General features: G+C 53.5%; 2 protein-coding genes across 7 annotated transcripts in view; one reads left to right on the top strand and one right to left on the bottom strand.

Moving 5' to 3' along the window:
* The window catches only part of PISD (phosphatidylserine decarboxylase), a 55,917-nt gene extending 47,944 nt beyond the window's left edge, over positions 1 to 7,973 (top strand). For 5 of the 6 annotated variants that reach the window (XM_066610050.1, XM_066610052.1, XM_066610047.1 and 2 more), the window contains exons 7-8: positions 605 to 765; positions 1,514 to 1,760. In XM_066610050.1, coding sequence (XP_066466147.1) covers positions 605 to 765; positions 1,514 to 1,738 — 386 coding nt within the window. In that variant the 3' untranslated portion in view covers positions 1,739 to 1,760. Of the gene's footprint in view, positions 1 to 604; positions 766 to 1,513; positions 1,761 to 7,012 lie in introns of those variants that run through there. The other variant, XM_066610051.1, reaches the window with a different exon arrangement.
* SFI1 (SFI1 centrin binding protein) overlaps positions 3,712 to 19,621 on the bottom strand; it is a 41,125-nt gene continuing 25,215 nt past the window's right edge. Inside the window, exons 20-33 of the mRNA XM_066610057.1 lie at positions 19,076 to 19,152; positions 18,800 to 18,902; positions 18,398 to 18,494; positions 16,587 to 16,747; positions 15,588 to 15,662; positions 15,133 to 15,207; positions 13,833 to 14,009; positions 12,016 to 12,275; positions 11,568 to 11,651; positions 10,072 to 10,306; positions 9,725 to 9,881; positions 8,412 to 8,535; positions 7,419 to 7,521; positions 3,712 to 3,982 (exon numbers count right to left, since the gene is read on the bottom strand). Coding sequence (XP_066466154.1) covers positions 3,875 to 3,982; positions 7,419 to 7,521; positions 8,412 to 8,535; positions 9,725 to 9,881; positions 10,072 to 10,306; positions 11,568 to 11,651; positions 12,016 to 12,275; positions 13,833 to 14,009; positions 15,133 to 15,207; positions 15,588 to 15,662; positions 16,587 to 16,747; positions 18,398 to 18,494; positions 18,800 to 18,902; positions 19,076 to 19,152 — 1,836 coding nt within the window. The 3' untranslated portion in view covers positions 3,712 to 3,874. The remainder of the gene's footprint in view (positions 3,983 to 7,418; positions 7,522 to 8,411; positions 8,536 to 9,724; positions 9,882 to 10,071; positions 10,307 to 11,567; positions 11,652 to 12,015; positions 12,276 to 13,832; positions 14,010 to 15,132; positions 15,208 to 15,587; positions 15,663 to 16,586; positions 16,748 to 18,397; positions 18,495 to 18,799; positions 18,903 to 19,075; positions 19,153 to 19,621) is intronic.

The raw sequence follows: 19,621 nt of genomic DNA, 5'->3' as shown, positions 1-19,621 counted from the left end.
AGCATGTGGCACTGCTCTGGGGCGGCACATGCTCCCTTCCCTGGAGTTGCCAGGGGCCCTGCTGCAAGGGGCCATTTCCCTTCCTGGTGCCTGCTGAGGTGGCCTCGCTGCCACCCCACCTAAGATGGTAGGTCTTTGACTGCCCAAGGGCAGAGGAGGAGAAGCTGGGGTGGCAGCAGCTGGGCATCAGGTAGCATGTGCCACTGGCAGGCCTTGGACCTGCACGGCTGCTGGATTTAGGAATAAGAGTGAACACCACCACAATAACACAGCCTGCCAGGCCTGTTCTCACAGCAGCACATTTACAATTTGCTGGAGGAGAGATTAGACTAGACAGATTAACCTCATACTTCACAAAGTGCCAGAGAAGACTTTTTTCCAGATGTTTTTCAGGCTCCTTTTTGTGGGATTTCAAATGGGGACAGGATGATGATGGGCCCTTCACAGATGATGATCTGGGGCTGCACCGCGGGGGTTTTGATGAAGGGCTGTCTTCCCTCACCTGTGACTTTTGTCATCCAGCCCAAAGCTTCACCGTCCTCCTGGGGTGGCATCTATCCCGCTTGGCCTCCTTCCACTCAACCTGAGGGGTCTCTTCCCGCAGGGTCCCTGATGTCTGTCAACCCCGGGGTCGCTCGTTGGATTAAGGAACTCTTCTGCCACAACGAGCGTGTGGTCCTCAGCGGCTGCTGGAAGCATGGCTTCTTCTCCTTGACGGCTGTGGGTGCTCAGAACGTTGGGTCGATCCGCATCTATTTTGATCAGGTGAGCAGCAGGGAGTCCTCTGGGCCACTTGCTTTCAGAGGAAGGTGGCAGCAGGGACAGGTGCCCTCCCCCTTCAGACTGTGGCGGGGGATCCTGCTGCCGCCTCTGCATCTGCAGGAGCTCCAGGCCCCTGTGCTGCAGCTGGGTGGCAGGAGGGCTGAGGGGTCACACCTGCTTTGCCAGTTCAGTCCTCAGCCTCTTCTGGGAAGAGGTGCTGGGGAGCAGAACTGAGACAGAGACCTGGATAACTGCTGCCTGTCCAAGTGCAGCTGCCACCTGGGGTTGGGAGGACCAGCAGGAGATGGCAGCTTCAGCTTTACATTCTGGTGGTTGCTGGCCTGCCCTGCCCTGCCAGAGGCAGCTTAGAGCAGATATTCAGCAGTTACAGGCGACACTCTGGCTGTGAACGCCCCAGCGAGCCGCAGCATCTGCCCTAGTCTTTGCTTGTGCAAAGCGGTCCCTGCCCCTTCGTTGCCAACAGGCTCCGAGGCTGACGCTTATGACCTCCTGGTCGGGCTGCCCTGCTCTGCACTCTTCCGAAAGTGCTGCTGGAAGACCTGGCCTGCTTGCCACCCCTCGCCTCTCCAGAGGCCCCGGAAGGAAAGCCCTCTAGCCTGTGACTGACCTGACAGGGCTAGTCTGAATGAAGACAGAGGTGGCAAACTGCCTGGCCAGGCTCCCTGGCCCTGCAGGGCAGGGATCCAAGCACCACCCCCCGTAATGCTCCCTTTTTCTCCTCTGTGTGCAGGACCTGCAGACTAACAGCCCCCGCTACAACAAAGGCTCCTACAATGACTTCAGCTTTGTGACCAGCAACAACAGAGAGGGCATCCCTATGAGGAAGGGGGAACATTTGGGGGAGTTCAATTTGGGCTCCACCATTGTCCTGATCTTTGAGGCACCCAAGGACTTTAACTTCTACTTGAAGCCTGGCCAGAAAATCCGTTTTGGAGAGGCCTTAGGATCTCTCTAGAGACTCCACTGCCTGGGGGTGGGGGTGGAGTGTTTTATATGCAGCAGGGACTCAGTCTGCCAAAGGAACAGTTTCTCTCACGGTGGGAGTGTTGCTCAGCAGGACCTGAGTGCGGGAACGAGACACCCCTGTTCAAATGGGGGTACGGGTGCCAGTGCATTCCCACCACGAGAGCTGCAGCCATATTGGGGATTGTGGCCTTCTAGGACCGTGGAATGGTGGGGGCTTTTCTTCCCTGTGCCTATAGCACCAGCAGCTTCTCTCCCTCCCTCTCCCCTGTGCAGCTGGCTCTGGGGCAGAATCTCACAGTGCAGCCACTGCCAGCCGCCTGGTTAGAGGGAGGAAGGAAAGCAGGAAAATGCCTTCCTTTAAAGGACACCCACTGTGTTTTTCTGGCGTGTTTCAGCTGGAGCAGAGTGGTCCATTGCCAAAGCCAGGTGGGATGGGACTGTCATGCTGGCTTCAGAAGGTGGTTTAGGAGCCTGGCCCTCTCCCTTTAAAGCATCAGTTTGCACTGTCTTTGAAACCTCAGACACTGTGTCCACAGTTGACTTGATCTCATCCAGTTTTTAGGGAGCCTGTTTGCCTTGCAGCGCTAGCTCCCCCCAAACCCCTCAATTTTGTCTTGCTGTTCTAGGCCTTAATGTTCTCTGCTTTTGTATGGGAGGCAGCTGGTCTCCTTTCATGAGCTGGGGACACTAAAAGCCACTACCCTGTGGCTTTAAGCATTTCGGTACAAGGTTCCCAGCCCTTCTTTCAGCCAGAAGTGGTTCCCGCTCTCCTTTACAGGTGCTGTGCCCTGGGGAAGTTGAAGGCAGTGCCTGCCTGGGCAGTGTTCTGAAAGCCTCAAGAGGACAAACTATGACAAGCCCTGGGGGGCCTTTGGAGTCGTCCTCCTGTGCACTAACTCTTCCTCCCCTCCCCTTGCCAGGCTTGCAAACACTCATGTAACTTACTTCAAAAAGCCAAAATTTGCATGGGCTGGACTCAAGTTCTGATCCAAAGTTTCATCCTACAAGGGGCTCTGCTACCTGCGGAAAGGGGTTCAGCGGCAAGACTAGTAGGAAAGGGAGTCTTAAACCTTCTGATGCCTTTTTCTTGGGTTCATTGGACCCAGTGCCAAGGGGGTGGTGGGAGGGAAAGCTTGCCTACCTGCACTTAGTTTTGACCTCCAGGGACCAGGTGTGTGTAGAAGGGGGGCAGGCAGGTGGCATTCATCTGGCTTTAGATTCCAGCCCTCCCCTGAAGACCTGGCTTGGATGCTTTCTTGGATCTTGCCTTCTGCGCATGCGCACATGCTGCCCAGGCAAAAAAGAGGACAGTGCTCTCTTCTTCTGAACGATGATGCCACCATCTAGAAGTCCACTTCGGGAGTAACACAACCCTGACCATGTTGAGCCCATGACTAGGGTGCTTGGGACAGACCAGAGCTGGTCACCAAGAGAGACAATGCACTCCCCACCCCCTTGCTCATCCTTAGCTAGCCAGCTGCCCTGTTGAGCTGCAAAGTACCCTGACCATCTGGGACTTCATTTTGGAAGGGCAGGGTGTGACACAGCACATGGTAGAAAGATGGCAGCCCCCAGTGGGACATGGCCTTCCCAGGCCTGCGGCTGCTGGGGCTGTCTTGCCAAGACTACTGGAGCTGTGATCTCACACCCCTTGCTGAACTGGAGGGGCTGCTGCTTGTTCAGTACAGCCGGATTCTGCTGGACAACTGTTAGGTGCTGGGCTCTGTCCCTGTGGCAACCTCAGTGGTGGCTGAAGGCAGTAGCCAGAGGTGGTCACATGGATCCAGAACAAAACAGGAGCGGGTTTTTGGTGACGCTGTGAATTTCTCCTGCACGGAGAATCCATTCAATGTTTCAACTGTATCAGTAGCACAGTATTTTTGTATGTCAAAATGTACAACTTAAGACATTAACTCATTAATGGCAAAACATTTTTAAATAAAAACAAGTGACGTACTGTGCTTGTGCTCCACTTTATTTTGTTAAGAAAAAAAAGACTCACTAAAGGTGTTGAAAGTGTAGTTTCCTTCCTAGTCAGAGTTTGTAAAGCTAGGAGGCTTCTCTGAGCCCGAGGTGGGATCCAGGCAGCCCTTGGCATCACATGCAGACAAGCCCTGCAGGATCCTCAGGTGTTCAGAGCTGCTCGGATATCCTGGACACGTGTGATGTAAGCTTGCATCTGGCAGCGCTGTTCTCCCAGGATGTTTGTGAGGGACTCAATCTGCTCTTGCAACTAAAGAAAACGTGAAGAGAATTATGCAGCTGAGTGGAGGTCCTGCTCAGGGCAGCTACTGGAGGGAGTGCAAGAAAAATCTCTGCCTCTGAGCATCATTCCTGGCCTCATAAGGATATAAGAAGAGTGCTGCTGGATCAGGCCATCAGCCCATCTAGTCCAGCCTCCTGTATCTTGCAGTGGCCCACGTGAGCACACAAGACAACAAGTGTGACTAGCACTGCATGCTAGTGCCCTCCCTTGCATCTGACGTAGCCCATTTCTAAAATCAGGAGGTTGCACATACACATCATGGCTTGTAACCCGTGCCAGACTTTTCCTCCATCAATCTGTCCAATCCCCTTTGAAAGGCATCCAGGCCAGATGCCATCACCACATCCTGGGGCAAGGAGCTCCACAGACTAATGACATGCTGGGTAAAGAAATATTTCTTTTTGTCTGTTCTAACCCAACACTCAATTTGAGAGGCTGTCCCCTGGTTCTGGTGTGTCAGAGGGAAAAGAATATCCCTCTATCCACCCCCTGCATGATGTTGTATGTCTTAATCATGTCCCCCTCAGGCACCTCTTTTCTAGACTGCAGAGCCCCAACTGCTGCCACCTTTCCTCCTACGAGAGGTGCCCCAGCCCAGGAATCATTTTGGCCGCTCTCTTCTACCCCTTTTCCAACTCAACTACAGGTTAAGCCTCATTATTTGCTTACTCCCCCTGGATGGCAAAGAACGCACTACAGCAAATCAATTTAAAAAACAAAAGTTTCTTTGCTCCAGTGATTTAAAAACAACCTTGCTGACCTTTGTGATGTAAGATAAGCATCATTAAGAAGACAACCTATCAATCAGTCATCCTCCAAGCGCTTCACTCAATCCCTCCACCAATGCAAGTGATCACCTTTCTTTCATTTGCTCAGGAGGAAGGGAGAGGTCCGCTGGAGAGAGGACTGATGGATTGTCAGCCAGCTGCCCTTCCTCTCTCATTGAGGCTGTTGTTAAAGGACTGTTCAGTTTTTTACACTGATTTTAAAGGGGTGCATTTTTCTCCTTCTCCAGGGATCAGCACATTCCTTCTCATTTGCAGGGGCCATTTGTGTTGAGTCAATTTCATGTATAAAAAAATCCGTGTATAACAAGGCTGGACCTGTATATCCTTTTTCAGACACAGCACCCAAAACTGGATGCAATACTCCAGGTGTGGCCTTCCCATCAGTCTGTACAATGGCGTTATATTAGCGATTTTATTCTCAATACCTTTTTCCAATGATCCTAAGAATAGAATTGGCCTTCTTCACCATCCTTCCTAACGTGGCAGTGCCTGAGGGTGGGCACGATGCCTGCACAGCCCCACAACTCTCACCATGGTCCCCGTCTTCCCGCCTCTGCTTCTCCAAGTCGGCAACCAAGGCTTCAAGAGAGTAGACCTGTTACCGGAGTCCCTGGAGCTCCTTGCACCAAGGGCACATGCATGACTTAGGTCCCAGAGGCATTCAGTCATACATATGACACTCCGTGCAAAACACTCGATAGCTCCCACCAATGCTGCTTGCTGTCTGGCTGCATAGTTTTGTGTTTTCGTTTTGGGAGTCCTAAGGAAGCTTAAACTGGTTTGCTGCCTCTTCTCAGGGGAAGTGAAAGGCAGAATTTGGGGCCCTGGCTTCCTCACCCTGCTGCTGAACTCTCACAAATGCTTACCTCACTCTGTCTTACCTTGGCACTTTAATAAAAAATAAAAAAAAATAAAGTTTTATTATTATTTGACCCAGGAGGACCTTCAGGCCTCCTCCCCCTTCAGACCTTCCAATAAGTTTAACGTACACAAAACACTGGATTAGCCCATTTCTGCCCCCCCCCCACAGGTGTGCACATTTGGTCCCTGTTGCATATATGCAGCGTTGGGCAGAAGTGGCTTTAAGTGACCCAGTACAGCAAGGAGCTGCCCAAAGCCCTCAGTCAGAAAAGACCTTGCAAAGCCTTGCAGGATAGCAAGGTGTGCCAGGCGACCAGTCTAAAGCCTCTGGGTGGGATGCCTCTTCACAGATCAGCACTTGGAATTTGCTCCGGTCTTTTTCTCCTGCACCTTGGCACTTCTGCTGGATAAAAAGGGGCCCCAGGCTGAGAACCACACAGCCCTAGAGACACGGGTGGCAATCCTAGGCTTTCTTGGCAGCGAAAGCCTCTCTTTGACCAACAGGCCCTGTGCAAGCAAAGCATTTTAGGAAGAGTCTGGATTCAGAGCCAGTTCATCCACACTTCTTAACTGTTTCAGACACGCAACTTTAAAACGCAGTTTGATTCCTCTGATAAATCTCAAATGCTCTGGCTTCCAATGAAATGAATACTACAGTATCTAATGTTAAGTTGCTTTTGAATTTTTTTACGGCTTTTATAAACAGTAAAAATGTTGTGATATATGCCCTTGGCCTTTAGGAATTTACAGGCTGGATAGGGCAAGGCTAGGTCCTGAGGTCTTGGCCTGAGTACATACAGTGTAGCCCTGTTGCACCACGGGATTGGCTGATGCAACAGGGCACAGTATGGATGATGCAATAGCCTGCACTACCATGTCACAAGTCTATGAGTCACACTGACACCAGATGATACCCTGCTTCCCATTGGCCAGTGCCAGTATATATGTGAGCCTGTTCATGCTGCTGCGTGGGAGATGTTATGTGGAGTGTCTGCGGGAAGCTACGTTGAGTTGGTGATCGGAGACAGTGGCCAGTTCTATCTTTGCTGTGCTGCCTCAGCACTGTACATTCTGTACATACTTCAGTAAAAGGACCTCTGGTGGTGGTGCACTGCCGTGTCTGTGCCTCGTTATTTTCTGGGAGTAACTGCCTGACCTTGGGTCTCTGGAGCAGAGGCACTTCTGCATACTCAACAACTGCAAATCTCACCCACTTATTCTGAACCAGCAACCTGTTTTGTGCATGTTTCAGGGCTTGAGTCTCACCACTGGTTTCTGATTTCCTGATTTTAATCAGTCAATCAATCATGAGTAGCAATGACTTCAGCACAAGGATTTCTCTTGCTAGAGAAGAAGCCGAATCTGGAAGCATCACACCCAAGCCTTCCTATTCCATGGCAATGGAGAGGGGCCTGGAGGTCGCAGGCTGCACACTTTGGCCTCAGCCTGGCTCAAGTCCACCAGCAACCTGGACTCCACTAAGTGTTGCTCAGGTATTTTCTAGTTTACCTGCATAGTGCTAAGGCTTTTAAGAAATAAAACCAGCGAGAACAGGGAATTCAGTGCCCAGCATCAACCACACAGGAGAAAAATCCAGCGGCATTCCCTCCTAGAGGCATGCGGCTGTTGCATGAAGAGGTGCCTAGCACTGTGGGGCTGCTGCACTCACTTCGCTGCACTCTCTACCTACATCGCACTACACAAATCTGACATACTCTCCCCTCCCCCTTGGAAGGGTCTGGCATTTTTTGTACCTGGTCCAGCTGCTCTTGTGCTCGCTGCACGTCCGCCTGCTCTTCAGACCCCACACTCATCTGTAGCCACGTGTGCAGGATGCGTCCCCGCCTCTGGCATAACCTGAAAGGACAAGCGGAACGCTGCCTGTTCTGGGTTGGGAGCAGCAGGTGGGAAAGGGACAGGAAAGCCCTGCCTCCAAACCCCCTGCCCACAAGCACACTCCAATCTGTCATTTCCACAGTACTTGCGACATCCTCAAACTCATACAATAATTTTCTCCTTTCTAAACCCAGAAGACAAGCCATTAATGTTTCCATTTTACAGATGGGAAAAGCAAGGCTGGCAGAGGAGCCATTTAGCAAGCTTGTGGCTGTGGTTAAAATCCAGGCAGCCCAACACTCCTCTGTAGAACATCCTTCCTTCAGTCTGCCTCATGCCACCTTGCCCGCGGTCGCTTCTGTGCCCCATCAGTTCACACACTGTACCACTATCAGCCATGTTGCTGCCTTTGAAGAAACTTCCTGGTCCCAGCTTCTATCCATCTAAGTCAGGGGTGTGAAACATAAGGCCTGTGGGCCGAATGTGGCTTCTGGCAGCAATTTATCCAACCCCCATTATAATTGGGTTCTCCTAGGGTGATAATTGGGCTCTCATCTTAAAATTATGACCTGGATTTGCACATTTTTTCTTCCTTCATGTGCTGCTAATGAGTTTCTGTCAGAGAACAAAGTGCTTCTTTCAGGCCATCATCTGCTTATTGATGTCATTTTCTGCTTAACAATGTCACTCCTGGCCCTCAGCGGGCATCATCAATGCAACTCAGACCAGCACTGGGGGAGGAGAGGAGGCAGCTAAGAGTGGCGGCACCTGTTCAATTCAGCAATCTGCCTGTGGTGGAAGGAATCACATCCCTGCCGCACAAACTGCACCTTGAGGCAGCGGCCCCTTCTGAGAAAATACAGAAGCCAAAACCTGGACTGCAAAGTGGGAAAGATGACTTGGTTATACACCTCAGTTCCTGCTGGTCATCACAGTAACGTTGCATCTTCTGCCGGATGCCCCAGAGCTCAGCCTCCAGTCGTTGGTGGCCTGTGGTCTCCTGCAAGAAATGGCCCCTTCGCTTCTCCAGCTGGCCTGAAAACAAAAGCAACGATCCCCAAGATCAGGGGTGCCCAAACCCCGGCCCAGGGGCCACTTGCGGCCCTCAGGGGTTCCCAATCCGGCCCGCGGGGAGCCACCAGTCTTCAATGAGTCTCTGGCCCTCTGGATACTTGCTGGAGCCCCTGCTGGCCCGACACAACTGCTTTTAGCATGAGGACGACTGTTCAACCTCTCACCTGAACTGTGGGATGAGGGCTCCCTCTACTACTTACTGTTTCACTTGCTGTGATGCAACAGTGGCAGCGAAGGAAAGGCTGACCTTGCTTTGTGCAAGGCCTTTTATAGGCCTTGAGCTACTGCAAGACCTTCATTTATTCATATAAGTTCCGTTTTTAATAAATTCATTTATGTAAATTTATTCAAATTTTAAATGTAAATTAATTCTTTTTTTCCCTGGCCCCTGACACAGTGTCAGAGAGATGATGTGGCCCTCCTGCCAAAATGTTTGGACACCCCTGCCCAAGATGATTCTGGAAACTTCCCCACTTCAATACTCTTTCCTTCCACGCCACTGCAGGAATCCTGGCCCCCACTGTCTCCTTCATGCCAGGAACCCGAGTACTGGATTGTTTTAATAATAAAACTCCTTTAAGTTTATGAAACTGCACTGATTAACTGTGTGGATATGGGGGAGGGGGAGAATTGCATCAACCAACTTGCTAGAATATTGGAAGAAATCCTTTGGTCCTGGAGAATATGTGATATGCTGAAATTGCTCCAGAGCTATCTGAAAGGCTGCCCCGAGCTGTGAGCTGCAGAGAGGGGCTGATTTGAGATAGAGGGGGGTAAGAATCACAGCACTTGCAGTGGAGGGCAAGCGGACCAGGGGCTTGCAACTGAGCAGCTGAAAGTAAAAGGGCTAATTAAGGATTTGAAGGACAAGGTTCAAGTGCAAACACTGTGACACGTGGGGGTATGTGACAGCAGGAACAGACAGCATGCTCCCTTGCTCAGGCCACTGTGGTCCAGTCCACTTCAGAAGGAACGTAGGCAAGATAGAGGCCCACCTTCATCTGACAGATCCCACTGCAGAGGCAGGGCAGCCTCTTCCAGAAGCAAGCAGCCCCCTCACCCTTCATGGAGACACAAGTCCTGTTCCTATGGGGAAAGGGGCAGAAGCCTAGACTGGCCTAGGGCAGCATGCTGGAGCCAGAAAGGTTACCTGCCCTTCCACAAGGGGGAGGCAGGCTCGCAAAGTCCTCCGGTGAGAGCAAGCCAGCTGCCTTCCTCTTCTCCATAGTGGCTGCTCCTGCAGGGCCTGTGGGGGGGTGGCTCCCAGCGGAAAAACTCAGGGGCTGGTCCTCGGCTTGCAAGAACACCTGCCAAACAAAACAGCGTCTCATCTGAGAAAAGAAGCACCCATAAGTCCAGCTGGAGAGACAGACCCGCCCCAGTGTCACCAAAGCACCCAATCAGCTTAGACCTAGGCGAGAGAAAGGCAGGCTGTGGAGGGAGGAGCAAAACAGGCAGGCTGGCCAGCCTGAGCAGGTCTTGTGTGCAAGAACTCACCGCATCCTGGCCCTCTCGCAGCCGTGGCATGAAGGAGGAGGGGGGCAGCAGCTCTGGCTTCGGAGAGGCTGTGCTGGACAGCCAAGAGGACTGGCAGAGTGGTGGAGCAGACTTGGAGGGGGAGAGCGGTGGGTGACTGCTCTGCCCTATTTGGGTGCGCAGCAAGAGGGCATTCGCCAGGGGAGGGGGTTCGCTCAGAGCCACTGGCTGGAAAGGCCCAGCTGGACTTCCTAGTCTAAAGAGAAGAACAGGGCACGTTGATTTTTCCAAGAAGGAACTGAGATGTTCCTTGAACTTCACAATGAACAGGCAGAAAAGGGATGCTGGTCTCCAGCCCTGAAGGAGGCCGTCCCACATTTCAAAGAGACAACCTGGCCAGCAAGAAGGGGTGGAACTTCCAGGGACCTGACTTTTGAGGCTACAGATTCATATGGATTTGCTTTGCATGCTTTTCCAGTTATAACACGTGTTCATATGGTTTAGAGCAGGCACAGCCCACAAGTGGCAGTGAGCAGCTGGGGCCCAGAACTTGCTCTACAGGAAGCAGCAGTGTGAAACTCCATCCCCTTCCTTGCATCTTCCACTCCGTGTCTCTGGCGCAAGTGACCCATTTCAAGGTTCTCCCTGCCAAATTTCACCCCTTTAGAACAAGGGGGTGAAACTCCATTAATAGCAAGCACATGACTCTGTAGACTGGGGTCCTTCTTCCTGCCTGGAATAGCTACCCCTCCCCTGCAGGAGTGGCAGGCACCTGCCATTGGGCAGACAAACCTGTCTGTCTAGGCCAGGGGTCTCCAAACCCCGACCCGGGGGCCAGATGCGGCCCACGGCCAGCCTCTGATCCACTGAGAGCCACTGGCCCAGCTGACCAAACACAACCAGAGTTGTGCTTGTGGGGGGGGGGAAATGGGGGTCCATTTAAGTGTGTGCTTTATTTCTTGGACTGTGTTCGTTCTTGACGAAGTCCTGGAAATTTGAACCCATTCATTTGTTCATCTAAGTTCCATCTCTAATGTGTTTATTTAAATTTTATATATTTTTTTTCCAGCCCTCGACACTGTTCCAGATACTTGATGCGGCCCTTTGGCCAAAAAGTTTGGAGACCCCTGGTCTAGGCAAAGCGGTGGGGCAGAGAAGCCAAATAGATCCCCCTTGCCCAATCAGGCTACCTGGCAACATCATCAAACCTAAGCACAAAGGAAGCGTGGTGGGTTCTGCCAGACTCTGCCCACTGGTTTGTGGGAGGCACCATGTCTTACTCTCCAGTACGTCTCTGGTGCAATGCAAGGACAGAGGATTCCTTGGACAGATTCAAGTAGCTAGGATTGGAACCATATTTCTAGCTAGAGGCATTCGGGGAATTAATTTAGATTTGTTTCCTTTTACCCCACTCTAAGCCTGCTTGCAAGTGTCACTAGTCAGCAACGCAAAGCACTGGAGGGGGGGGAGCTGTATTTTGGATGAAAGCAAACCCTGAATTTGTTCAGTGTTCCTACCCTGATGACAGCTCCACTTTCTCCAGAGACTGCAGGAGGAAGTCAGGTCTCCGTGGCTGCAATCGTGCCTGGCGAGCTGTGTGCCTGCAGGTAGAAACAGGCTGGGATCAGAGGTGTTGGGGGCTCCAGCAGCCACATCCAAACCAACAAGGAAAAACCACAAAGCAGGGTCTGCACTGCAATGGTCTTGGCTGCTCCTTACAGGGAGGTAGCTCTATAATGACACTCCCAACACCTTTCCTGTACCTGCATATTATTGGAGAGCCCAAGGTGTGCTCTGGGCAACAACTAAGAAGGAAGGGGGGGTGGGGCCACTGTCCTTGCTGGCCAAGGGCCAATAGACTCTCAAGCCAAATGTGGTCCGAGTCCAAGGCCATGTACCAGTGCACAGCCCTGTGCTTCAAGGCCAACCGAGTCCAGGGAAGGGAACTGCCTCGCTCTTACTCACAGCTCAGTAAGGAGGGAGTCCCCAGCGGCCTGCAGAAGGGGCGAGGTGTTGCTTGGAGCGGGCTGCAGCACACAGCACAGATCTGCTGATCCCTTTGAGTTTCCACACACCCCAGAGGTGGAAGTGGGTGGCGGCACATTGAAGGTAACTCGCTTCTTGAGAAGGGCCCCTGGAGTGGGCCAGGCTGGCTTCCGGCACAGCGCCTTCCGCTTCCACAACATGGCACATCGGTAGACCGACTGGTGGCAATGAAAAGCTGCCTGCAAGCAAGAAGGAGCGGCAAAAGGCAGGTGGGAGGGCAGGCAGCACTACACAAGAGAGGAGAACCCTGTTCCACAGCCTACAGGGCAGGAGGTTGTCCCTGTATGGGGGGGGGAGGAAGGAAGCTGGGCCTGACGCCACGGGCCAGGTTCAGCTCAAGGCACGACTGCTCTTCTCCAGGCAAGGCAGGGCTAGGGGAATCTCACCCCTGCTACGCCGTCTCCTCTCAAATCCTGCAGATGGACTGGAGCGAATGGTGCCAGACCCAACTAGTGGGTTCCGCTGAGAGGCCAACCTGGGCAGGCTTGAGGACTTTCAATGCCCAGCAGAGCCAATTTTAAGCCAACTGAACCAACTGCACTCCACTGGTCCCAGTGCTGTGAACCTGGGGCCCTGGAAAACATATTTCCAATTGGGCCCTGCAGTTCCAAAGCTGGCCCTGGAGCCCAGGCCAGGTGCAGTGGGCAACAGTGGCATGCCTGGGGGGGGGGGGCAAGGGGGACCAATGTACTGATGTCAGGCTGGGGCGGGAGGCACCACACCACCACCCTCTCCCCTGTGGTGCCCCCCTGCACCACCCAGAGCCTATTGCTCAGAAGCGTTGTGAGGGCCGGGGAAGCAGTATGCTGCCTCCACAATCCTCAAAAGGCCTTGTAAAGGCTTCGGTGGGACGAAAAAACCACTTCCGTTTTCATGGGGGAAACGTTTTAATGCCCTTAGAAGGCATTCTGGGGGAGGCTTCCCCAGCCCTCAGAAGGCCTTCTAAGGGCATTAAAACGTTTCCTCCATGAAAACGGAAGTGATATTTTTCGGTCTTCTGAGGCCTTTGCAAGGTCTTCAAGAGGGTCGGAAAGGTGTGCGCTGCCCCCCAGGCCTCCTGAAAGGGGGCAGGTGGCAATCCACCAGTGGGGGGGGGGCAGCAGCCGGTGGACTTGGCCCTGGGCAGTACCAGGACCAGGATTGCCACTGGCAATTAGCACAGCTAAGGCTGCTCAGCTATGGTGCTAACTCCACTGAGCAAACTTCTCTCTCTCATGGCATGTCCCAGGACATATTTTTCTACATGGAAAGAAGCTCCACGCAGCAAAAGCAGGTGCTCCACTGCATGAGTTGAGGCTCAAGAGAAAGTGGGAACACTCTCAGAAGGGGTTATGGGGAAGGGGGGCCTGTTTGCAGGCTTTTCTCCTACCCTCTGCACACAAGTGAAGTGCCGTCTGCCAGTGTGAGGCAGGACGGCGGAGTCAGGGCTTGGCTTCCCTCCTTGGGGAGGGGCATTTCCAGTGCTGCCTGCCTGGCCACAAGAGGGGGGAGCTTCCCAGAACCAAGCGCCCTCCTGCCTGCACAGGGAGAGCAGGTGCCTGTGTTTCGCAGCACACCCACACAGCTTTGGTTCTTCCATCAACAGAGGAGCTCCCTGTGCAAGGAAACAGCACATACAAGGAAGGCACCAACTTGGCAGGATGTAAAGGAAGTCAGGAGCACCAAAGAGGCCGCAGAACCTACCAAGAGAGCCAAAGGGCCTGTCTCCTGGCACGGGGGGACAGTTCCGTTCTTACCTTCAGCTGATGCTGGGCTTGCAGTTGCCCTCGAAACTGCTGCATGCCGGCCATGTATCTGAGAATGCAAGTCACACCCTCCTGAAGCAGGCTGGCCCGATACACATTCATGGCTCTCTGAATCCGGCCTTTCTTCCGCCGCTGCTCCAGGACAAACCCGACCCAAGCATCAAATACCTGCAAACCAAAGACACACAAGTGACCACGACCACTTTACCCCAACAAACGCAGGGATAAGAAAGCAGGCCTCCCAGGGCTGTGTGTGCTTAAAGCCTCCCCCCCCCCCCCGAATCTTAAGGCTTTCATTTTTCTGTCCAAACAGTGCTCACAGTCTATAAGGACATTAGCAATACAGAATAAGATCTCCAAAACAGGGGGCAAGGACAAAAGATTTGACACTGGATTACTTTAACACACACACATTCGAGAAACCCCTTCAGAAAGTTAAATGTCTGGTGGCCCAGAGGACCATCACTGCACAGCAAGAGTGAGACAACACGTCCACAACAGTCCAACACCTGCTCCCTTCCTGAACACAGAATTCTGTCCATCACACACAAAGAAACTGGCAGACTTGCTGCCTCTTGTATAGCTCAAGAGGAGACCTTCTGTGCCAGGGAGGCCTGCCCCACCAGGGAAAGGGTCCTCTTCTGTGCAATGCTATTGATCCACATGGAAAGGCTACAGCGTGCCCCTCGTCTTCCCTCTAGAAGTGAGACGCCTTTAGCCGAGGCTCCCATGCAGAATGCCAGGTTCCCTCCACCCCTCCCCCACTAGCATGCAGCAAGACAAGAGAGGTCTTCCACCGTCACTGCAGTCAGCGGCACCCTCAGTGGTGCAGCTGCCACACGGGGTCATCAATTTTTAACACCACCCCATACCCCCCAAGCATCTGAAGGTCTTGGAAAGGCATTTCTGGTTTTCAGCAAAAAAAAAAAAAAAAAAAAGAGGCCTCCAAAAGGCACCCCTGTGACATCCCCCTCTAGGTAGACCCCCTGCCCTCATTCAATATACCACCGGTCTCCCTTCCTTTGTGTTACTTCATTGACGGAAGGTGTCAGAGCAGGGGAGAGCTGTGGTCCCAGAAGGGCAGCAGTCAGTCAAACTTGGTTATGGCTGAAGGAAGCTGCAGCCAAAGACCTTCGGGGCCTGCTTCACTTTTCAACTCCCTTCTGACCTGCACAGCATTTTGGGGAGGGGGGGGGCTGATCTCTGAGAGGTACAGAGCCGCATCTCCTGGGGGTCCTTTGGTGCTCTCTCCCTCCCCCCCAGCACAGACAGGTTGAGCCGCAGTCCTCACCTTACCCTGCAGTGACAGGGACCAGTGCCACAGGGCCCGCACCGTTTCCCACTGCTCCCGCCGCCTGTGCGCCAGCTGTTGGGTCAGGAAAAAAGCCCAGGTGAGCCAGGTGGACAAGAAGGGCGGTTTGCAGATGGAAATCCCCGTCCAGCACCCAGAAAAGCACAAAGGCCACCCACTGCAAGCCAGTCCTCTGCTCTCTGGAAAAATCCTGCATGCAGTCTCAGACGCTTTCCTCTCCCTCAGCCAAAGCCAAGATGCCTCTCTGGCAACTGCAGGAGACGAAGGAGCAAACTGGGTCTTTGGCACTCACATGCCACTGAGACAGGGAGGCTTCCACTGGATTCCACTTCCTTCCTCCCCACTGACAAGGGGCACTTGGTGCAGTCATGGCGACAGCTCCCCAGCCTTGTTGTTCTGGCCCCATCCTGAGGAGGCTGTGTACCCTGCTTTACCTGAGTCTTCCATGATGAGAAGAAGGTTGACAGGAGCCTCTGGGCCAGCAGCTTGTCACCTTGTCTCTGGAGGAGCTATGGGGAAAACAGGCACTTCGGTGGTTTCAGGCACAGGACAGAAACCACCACTTCCGAAAGGGTTTTGCTGGGACAGGGAAAGGGACAGGTCTGCAAAACCCACACAGGCACTGATGAGGGGTGGGAGAGCACCCTCGCCTACACTGGACCGTTGACCCAGAGCCAACACACATGCCCACCTGATGTCCAGGACCAGGACATTCAAGCAGCCTGGGGGAGCTGGTGTCACTCAACCCTCAGGGAAAGCAGGGCTTAGCCCACTGGCTAAACAGCGACCCCCTTGCCCCTAGGGCTGCGGCCCAGTGCCGGAGCACCAAACGCATCACATTCAGGCCAGCCCTAGAGACAATGGCAGAGGTGAGCAGGCAGCATCAGCAAGGAGCACCAATAGCTTCTCCTCCCCCAGTGAATCTCTGGATGGAGTAAAAGGCTGCCATCCTAAACAGACTTACAGCCCAATCGAATCCAGCACTGGCACACTGAGGCTACACAGCCCACAGGCTGGAGGTCATCCCTCCCCTCTTCAGTTCCACCCTCCCCCTGCCACCTGGCACAGCAATACCTGCCCTGCCAGCTGTTGGGCCGTATACAGCATCTGTAGGACAGTGCAGGCCTTCCCACCACTGCCGCTTACTCTTCAGGTGTCAAGAAGCGCTTTGCAGAACTACTTGTCAATAGGGTTGGGTGGTTACTTGGGAGCAAGTCCCACCGGGATTTCCTTGAGTGAACAAGCGTACAAAGTGGGCTAGTGAGGGAGTGTGACGGGAAAAATTTAAAAGCCAAAATTCCAGCAGCAGGTCCCTAGTCCCAGCTGAAACCTTCCATGCTATACTTGCCTACCCAACCCGATTTTGCCCTCTTTGGAGCTTCCTGTTTAACATTTCTGCCCTCTGGGTCAGGGGGAATTGCAAACCGGCTCACCATCATCCTGACACAGTGGAGGTGATGTTGCTTCCACCTTGCCACACATTTGCTCAGCAACTGCCTCCCATGATGCTCTGCAGCCTGGACAAGCTGCCCCCTCTGCTGTGAGGCCTGCACGGAGGACTGCCTCCAGTGAAGAAACACAACTCGAAGTCTCCCTGTGCAAAGAGGAAGGCAAAAACTCAGGCCCAGCAGAAGCTCAGGCCCCTCAAATCACTTCTGCCAGAGGCCTCTCCTTAAAACACACAGCACAGAACTCAAATGAAAACTGAATCTCTGGGGCTGAAGGCTTTGGAACCACACCACCTTTGGGTGCTGCCAGCCATGCAAAAGGACTGTGGACTTATCCAGAAAGGTCCTTCTCCTCAGGCAGAGCAGGACGTCCAATGAGGGGCAACTCCTCCCACCATAATTTAAGCTTCCAGCCAGGGAGAGAGTCACCCTCCCAGTTTCTGAGCGGTGGAGGAAAAGTACCCCAACTAAAAACAAGTGTCAATTTCCAAACCCAACAGGCTCAGACACAGTGCAACTCATGAAGAGGGAATGGAGGAAAAGGGAGGGGTCCTCTCAAGGGACCACCTAGACAACAGTGGGGTTGAGCTAGCCAAAAAACTCAGCTTCAGCCAAGGCAAAGGCAGAAGCCTCTGTACAGAGGAGTGTCTGGCTGCAAAGGGGGTCAGAAAGTCTGGACCACCTGCCATGTCAGCCTGCTGGGCCCATGGCAGGGAGGTTCTGTTTGTCTGGACTTGCGCTGCTAGATTGATTCCAACATTCCAGCCCTCTCTTTCGGACCCAGGACCACAACACCTCCCTCCTCTTGGAGCCTGGCAGCCTCTCCGGGTGCCTTTTTGTGAGGGGCTGGCTGCAAGCCCCTGGATGGCCCAATAGGGTGTCCTGGCTCAGGCCAAGGTGGTCCCATCTGACCATGTTTTTTTTGGGGGGGGGGGTCATTGGAATGAGAGGACCAAGGACCACCTCCTACTGGGGAGGTTCTGAATCATGCTCCTTGTGACCATTGACAGCAGGAAGGTGAGTGGTCACCTCTCAGGCTGGAGCTTGGTTGGCCACTGCAAGGGCAGCAGAACCCTTTCACCTGTGCTGTGATCCAAGGGGCAATGGGGTCCTGGCCACACCTCAAGAGCACTGCTGGAGGGAATGCTTGGCGTGTGGCCACTTGCAGAAAGGTCTCAATAGTTGCCCAGGAGCCTGAGGCACCAGCTGTGGTTTGGTCACTGGCTCTATTCTGTGCCTCCTGCTAGAACCCGTGTACACAAGAAGTGTCCCCCCTACTGAGTCAGCCCATCAGACCACCCACCTCAGTATTGTTGTCACTGACTGGCAACAGCTGCCGAGGCTTCAGACATGACTTTATCTCCACCCCTCATAAGGGGGAAGCTGGGGCTCAACACAGGACCTTCTCCATGGAAAGCAACCTGTGCTACCCCTGAACTGCGACCCCTCCCATCTGGTGCAAGTCACCAAATCTCCCCAAAACCCCAACTGGCCAAGCTAGCAAGGGGGGCAAAGCACACTCCAGATGGGTATGGTGCTTTCTGAGTGTGCAAAGCACTGCACAAGTGATCCTCACAACCACCCAGTAAGGCAGTGGTCCCCCATCTGAGAGGTGCAGCTCCTGGGGACGGTGCGGGATGCCTCCTGCCTGGCAGCGAGTACCCGACATGGCACTGAAAAACTGCTGGCAGCCTCCACTTGGAAGAGGAGGGTCAGACTCCCTTGGCCAGAGAGACAGCACAGCTGCCACAAAAAGCATGCCATGGGATCCACGCTGGGTGTACTTCCAAGCCCACCTGTCTGCACCTGTGCCCTGGCCTCCTGCACAGCTGTTACCTCCTGCTGACGGCGATAGACGTGCAGGGAGGTGGCATCCCGCCACTGGAGCACCACCTGCGAAGAGGAAGCAGCAGCACTGAAGCCTTCCCTCTGCAACCAGCGCTGCTTCCTTTTCCAGCCCCCTTCCTCAACCAGCAACTCCAAGGCCCCCGTCTCTCCACACAATCCCTCTTCTTGGGCATCCTGCTCTCCACTGTGGCTGCTGCACCCCAGCTGCCCTGCCCCTGCGTGCCCCTGACAAAAAGAGGGCGAGGGCGTTTGGAGGGCAGTGACTGCAGTGCAAAGGGAAGGTGTGCCTGGCAGGCCTGCCCCACAGCCCAGGTGAGCGCTCCGGAGTTCTCCTCTCCTTTCCAAGTTACCTTTGCGAGAACCACCCTTCTGTAGTGCTGCTCGGCCACAGCAGCCTTCCTGGTGTCACCTCTCAGATCAGCAGCTCTCTTCCTCCAGGTGCGCAGCACCTGCCTGAGGACAGGGAAAGAAACAGAGGCATAAACATCAGGGAAGGTATCTGCCAAGTGCTCTTCTTTTTGGGGATGCCTCTGCTGGACCATCTGTGTGGGCAAGAGGGAGAGGGAGCCTTCAGTATTGCTAGGAAGGGCTGGGTGTCCCTGCAGCTGCAGATCGGAAAGCTTTACCGAAGCAGCTCCCGTTGGTGCTCCTTCTCCTTCTCGGCAACTTGGTCCAGAACGCGCTGCACGCTTCTCTGATAAGCCTGCAGGGGAAGAGCAGTGAAGTCCGAGTTCCTCAAGATTCAGGCAGACCAGATTTTGTTTAGTGGCTTTACCAAAACTACGGTCAAAATCTTACAGTCTTGTGATAATGATAAAACTAGACTTATATGAACCAACTTCATAGTGGGACAAGGAGGGGCATATTGGAGGCGGGGTGGGGCATCTATGTTGAACAAGGGGTGGAATCCAGAAGGGCAGAGATTGAAGGGGGTCCAACTCCACCATATGAGAAACAGAGTTGCAGAACCCGAGATAAAGACCATAGGAAAGAGCATGGGGGCCAGTGTGCTGCAAGAAGGGAAACACCAAAAACCAGGAGCGTAAGAATGCAGTATGACCAGGAGCCTTTCTGCAGCCTCTGATTCCTGCCCTCAAAACGGACACACAACTGTGGCTCACTTGATCTGTGTGCTCCAGACATTCGCCCTCAAGGGGAGCACTTCTGCTGAG

Source organism: Tiliqua scincoides, chromosome 14 (assembly GCF_035046505.1).
Source record: "Tiliqua scincoides isolate rTilSci1 chromosome 14, rTilSci1.hap2, whole genome shotgun sequence".
Classification (NCBI taxonomy): Eukaryota; Metazoa; Chordata; class Lepidosauria; order Squamata; family Scincidae; genus Tiliqua; species Tiliqua scincoides.
Note: the sequence above shows the minus strand (reverse complement) of the source record. Positions and strands in the feature narration are given on the sequence as shown.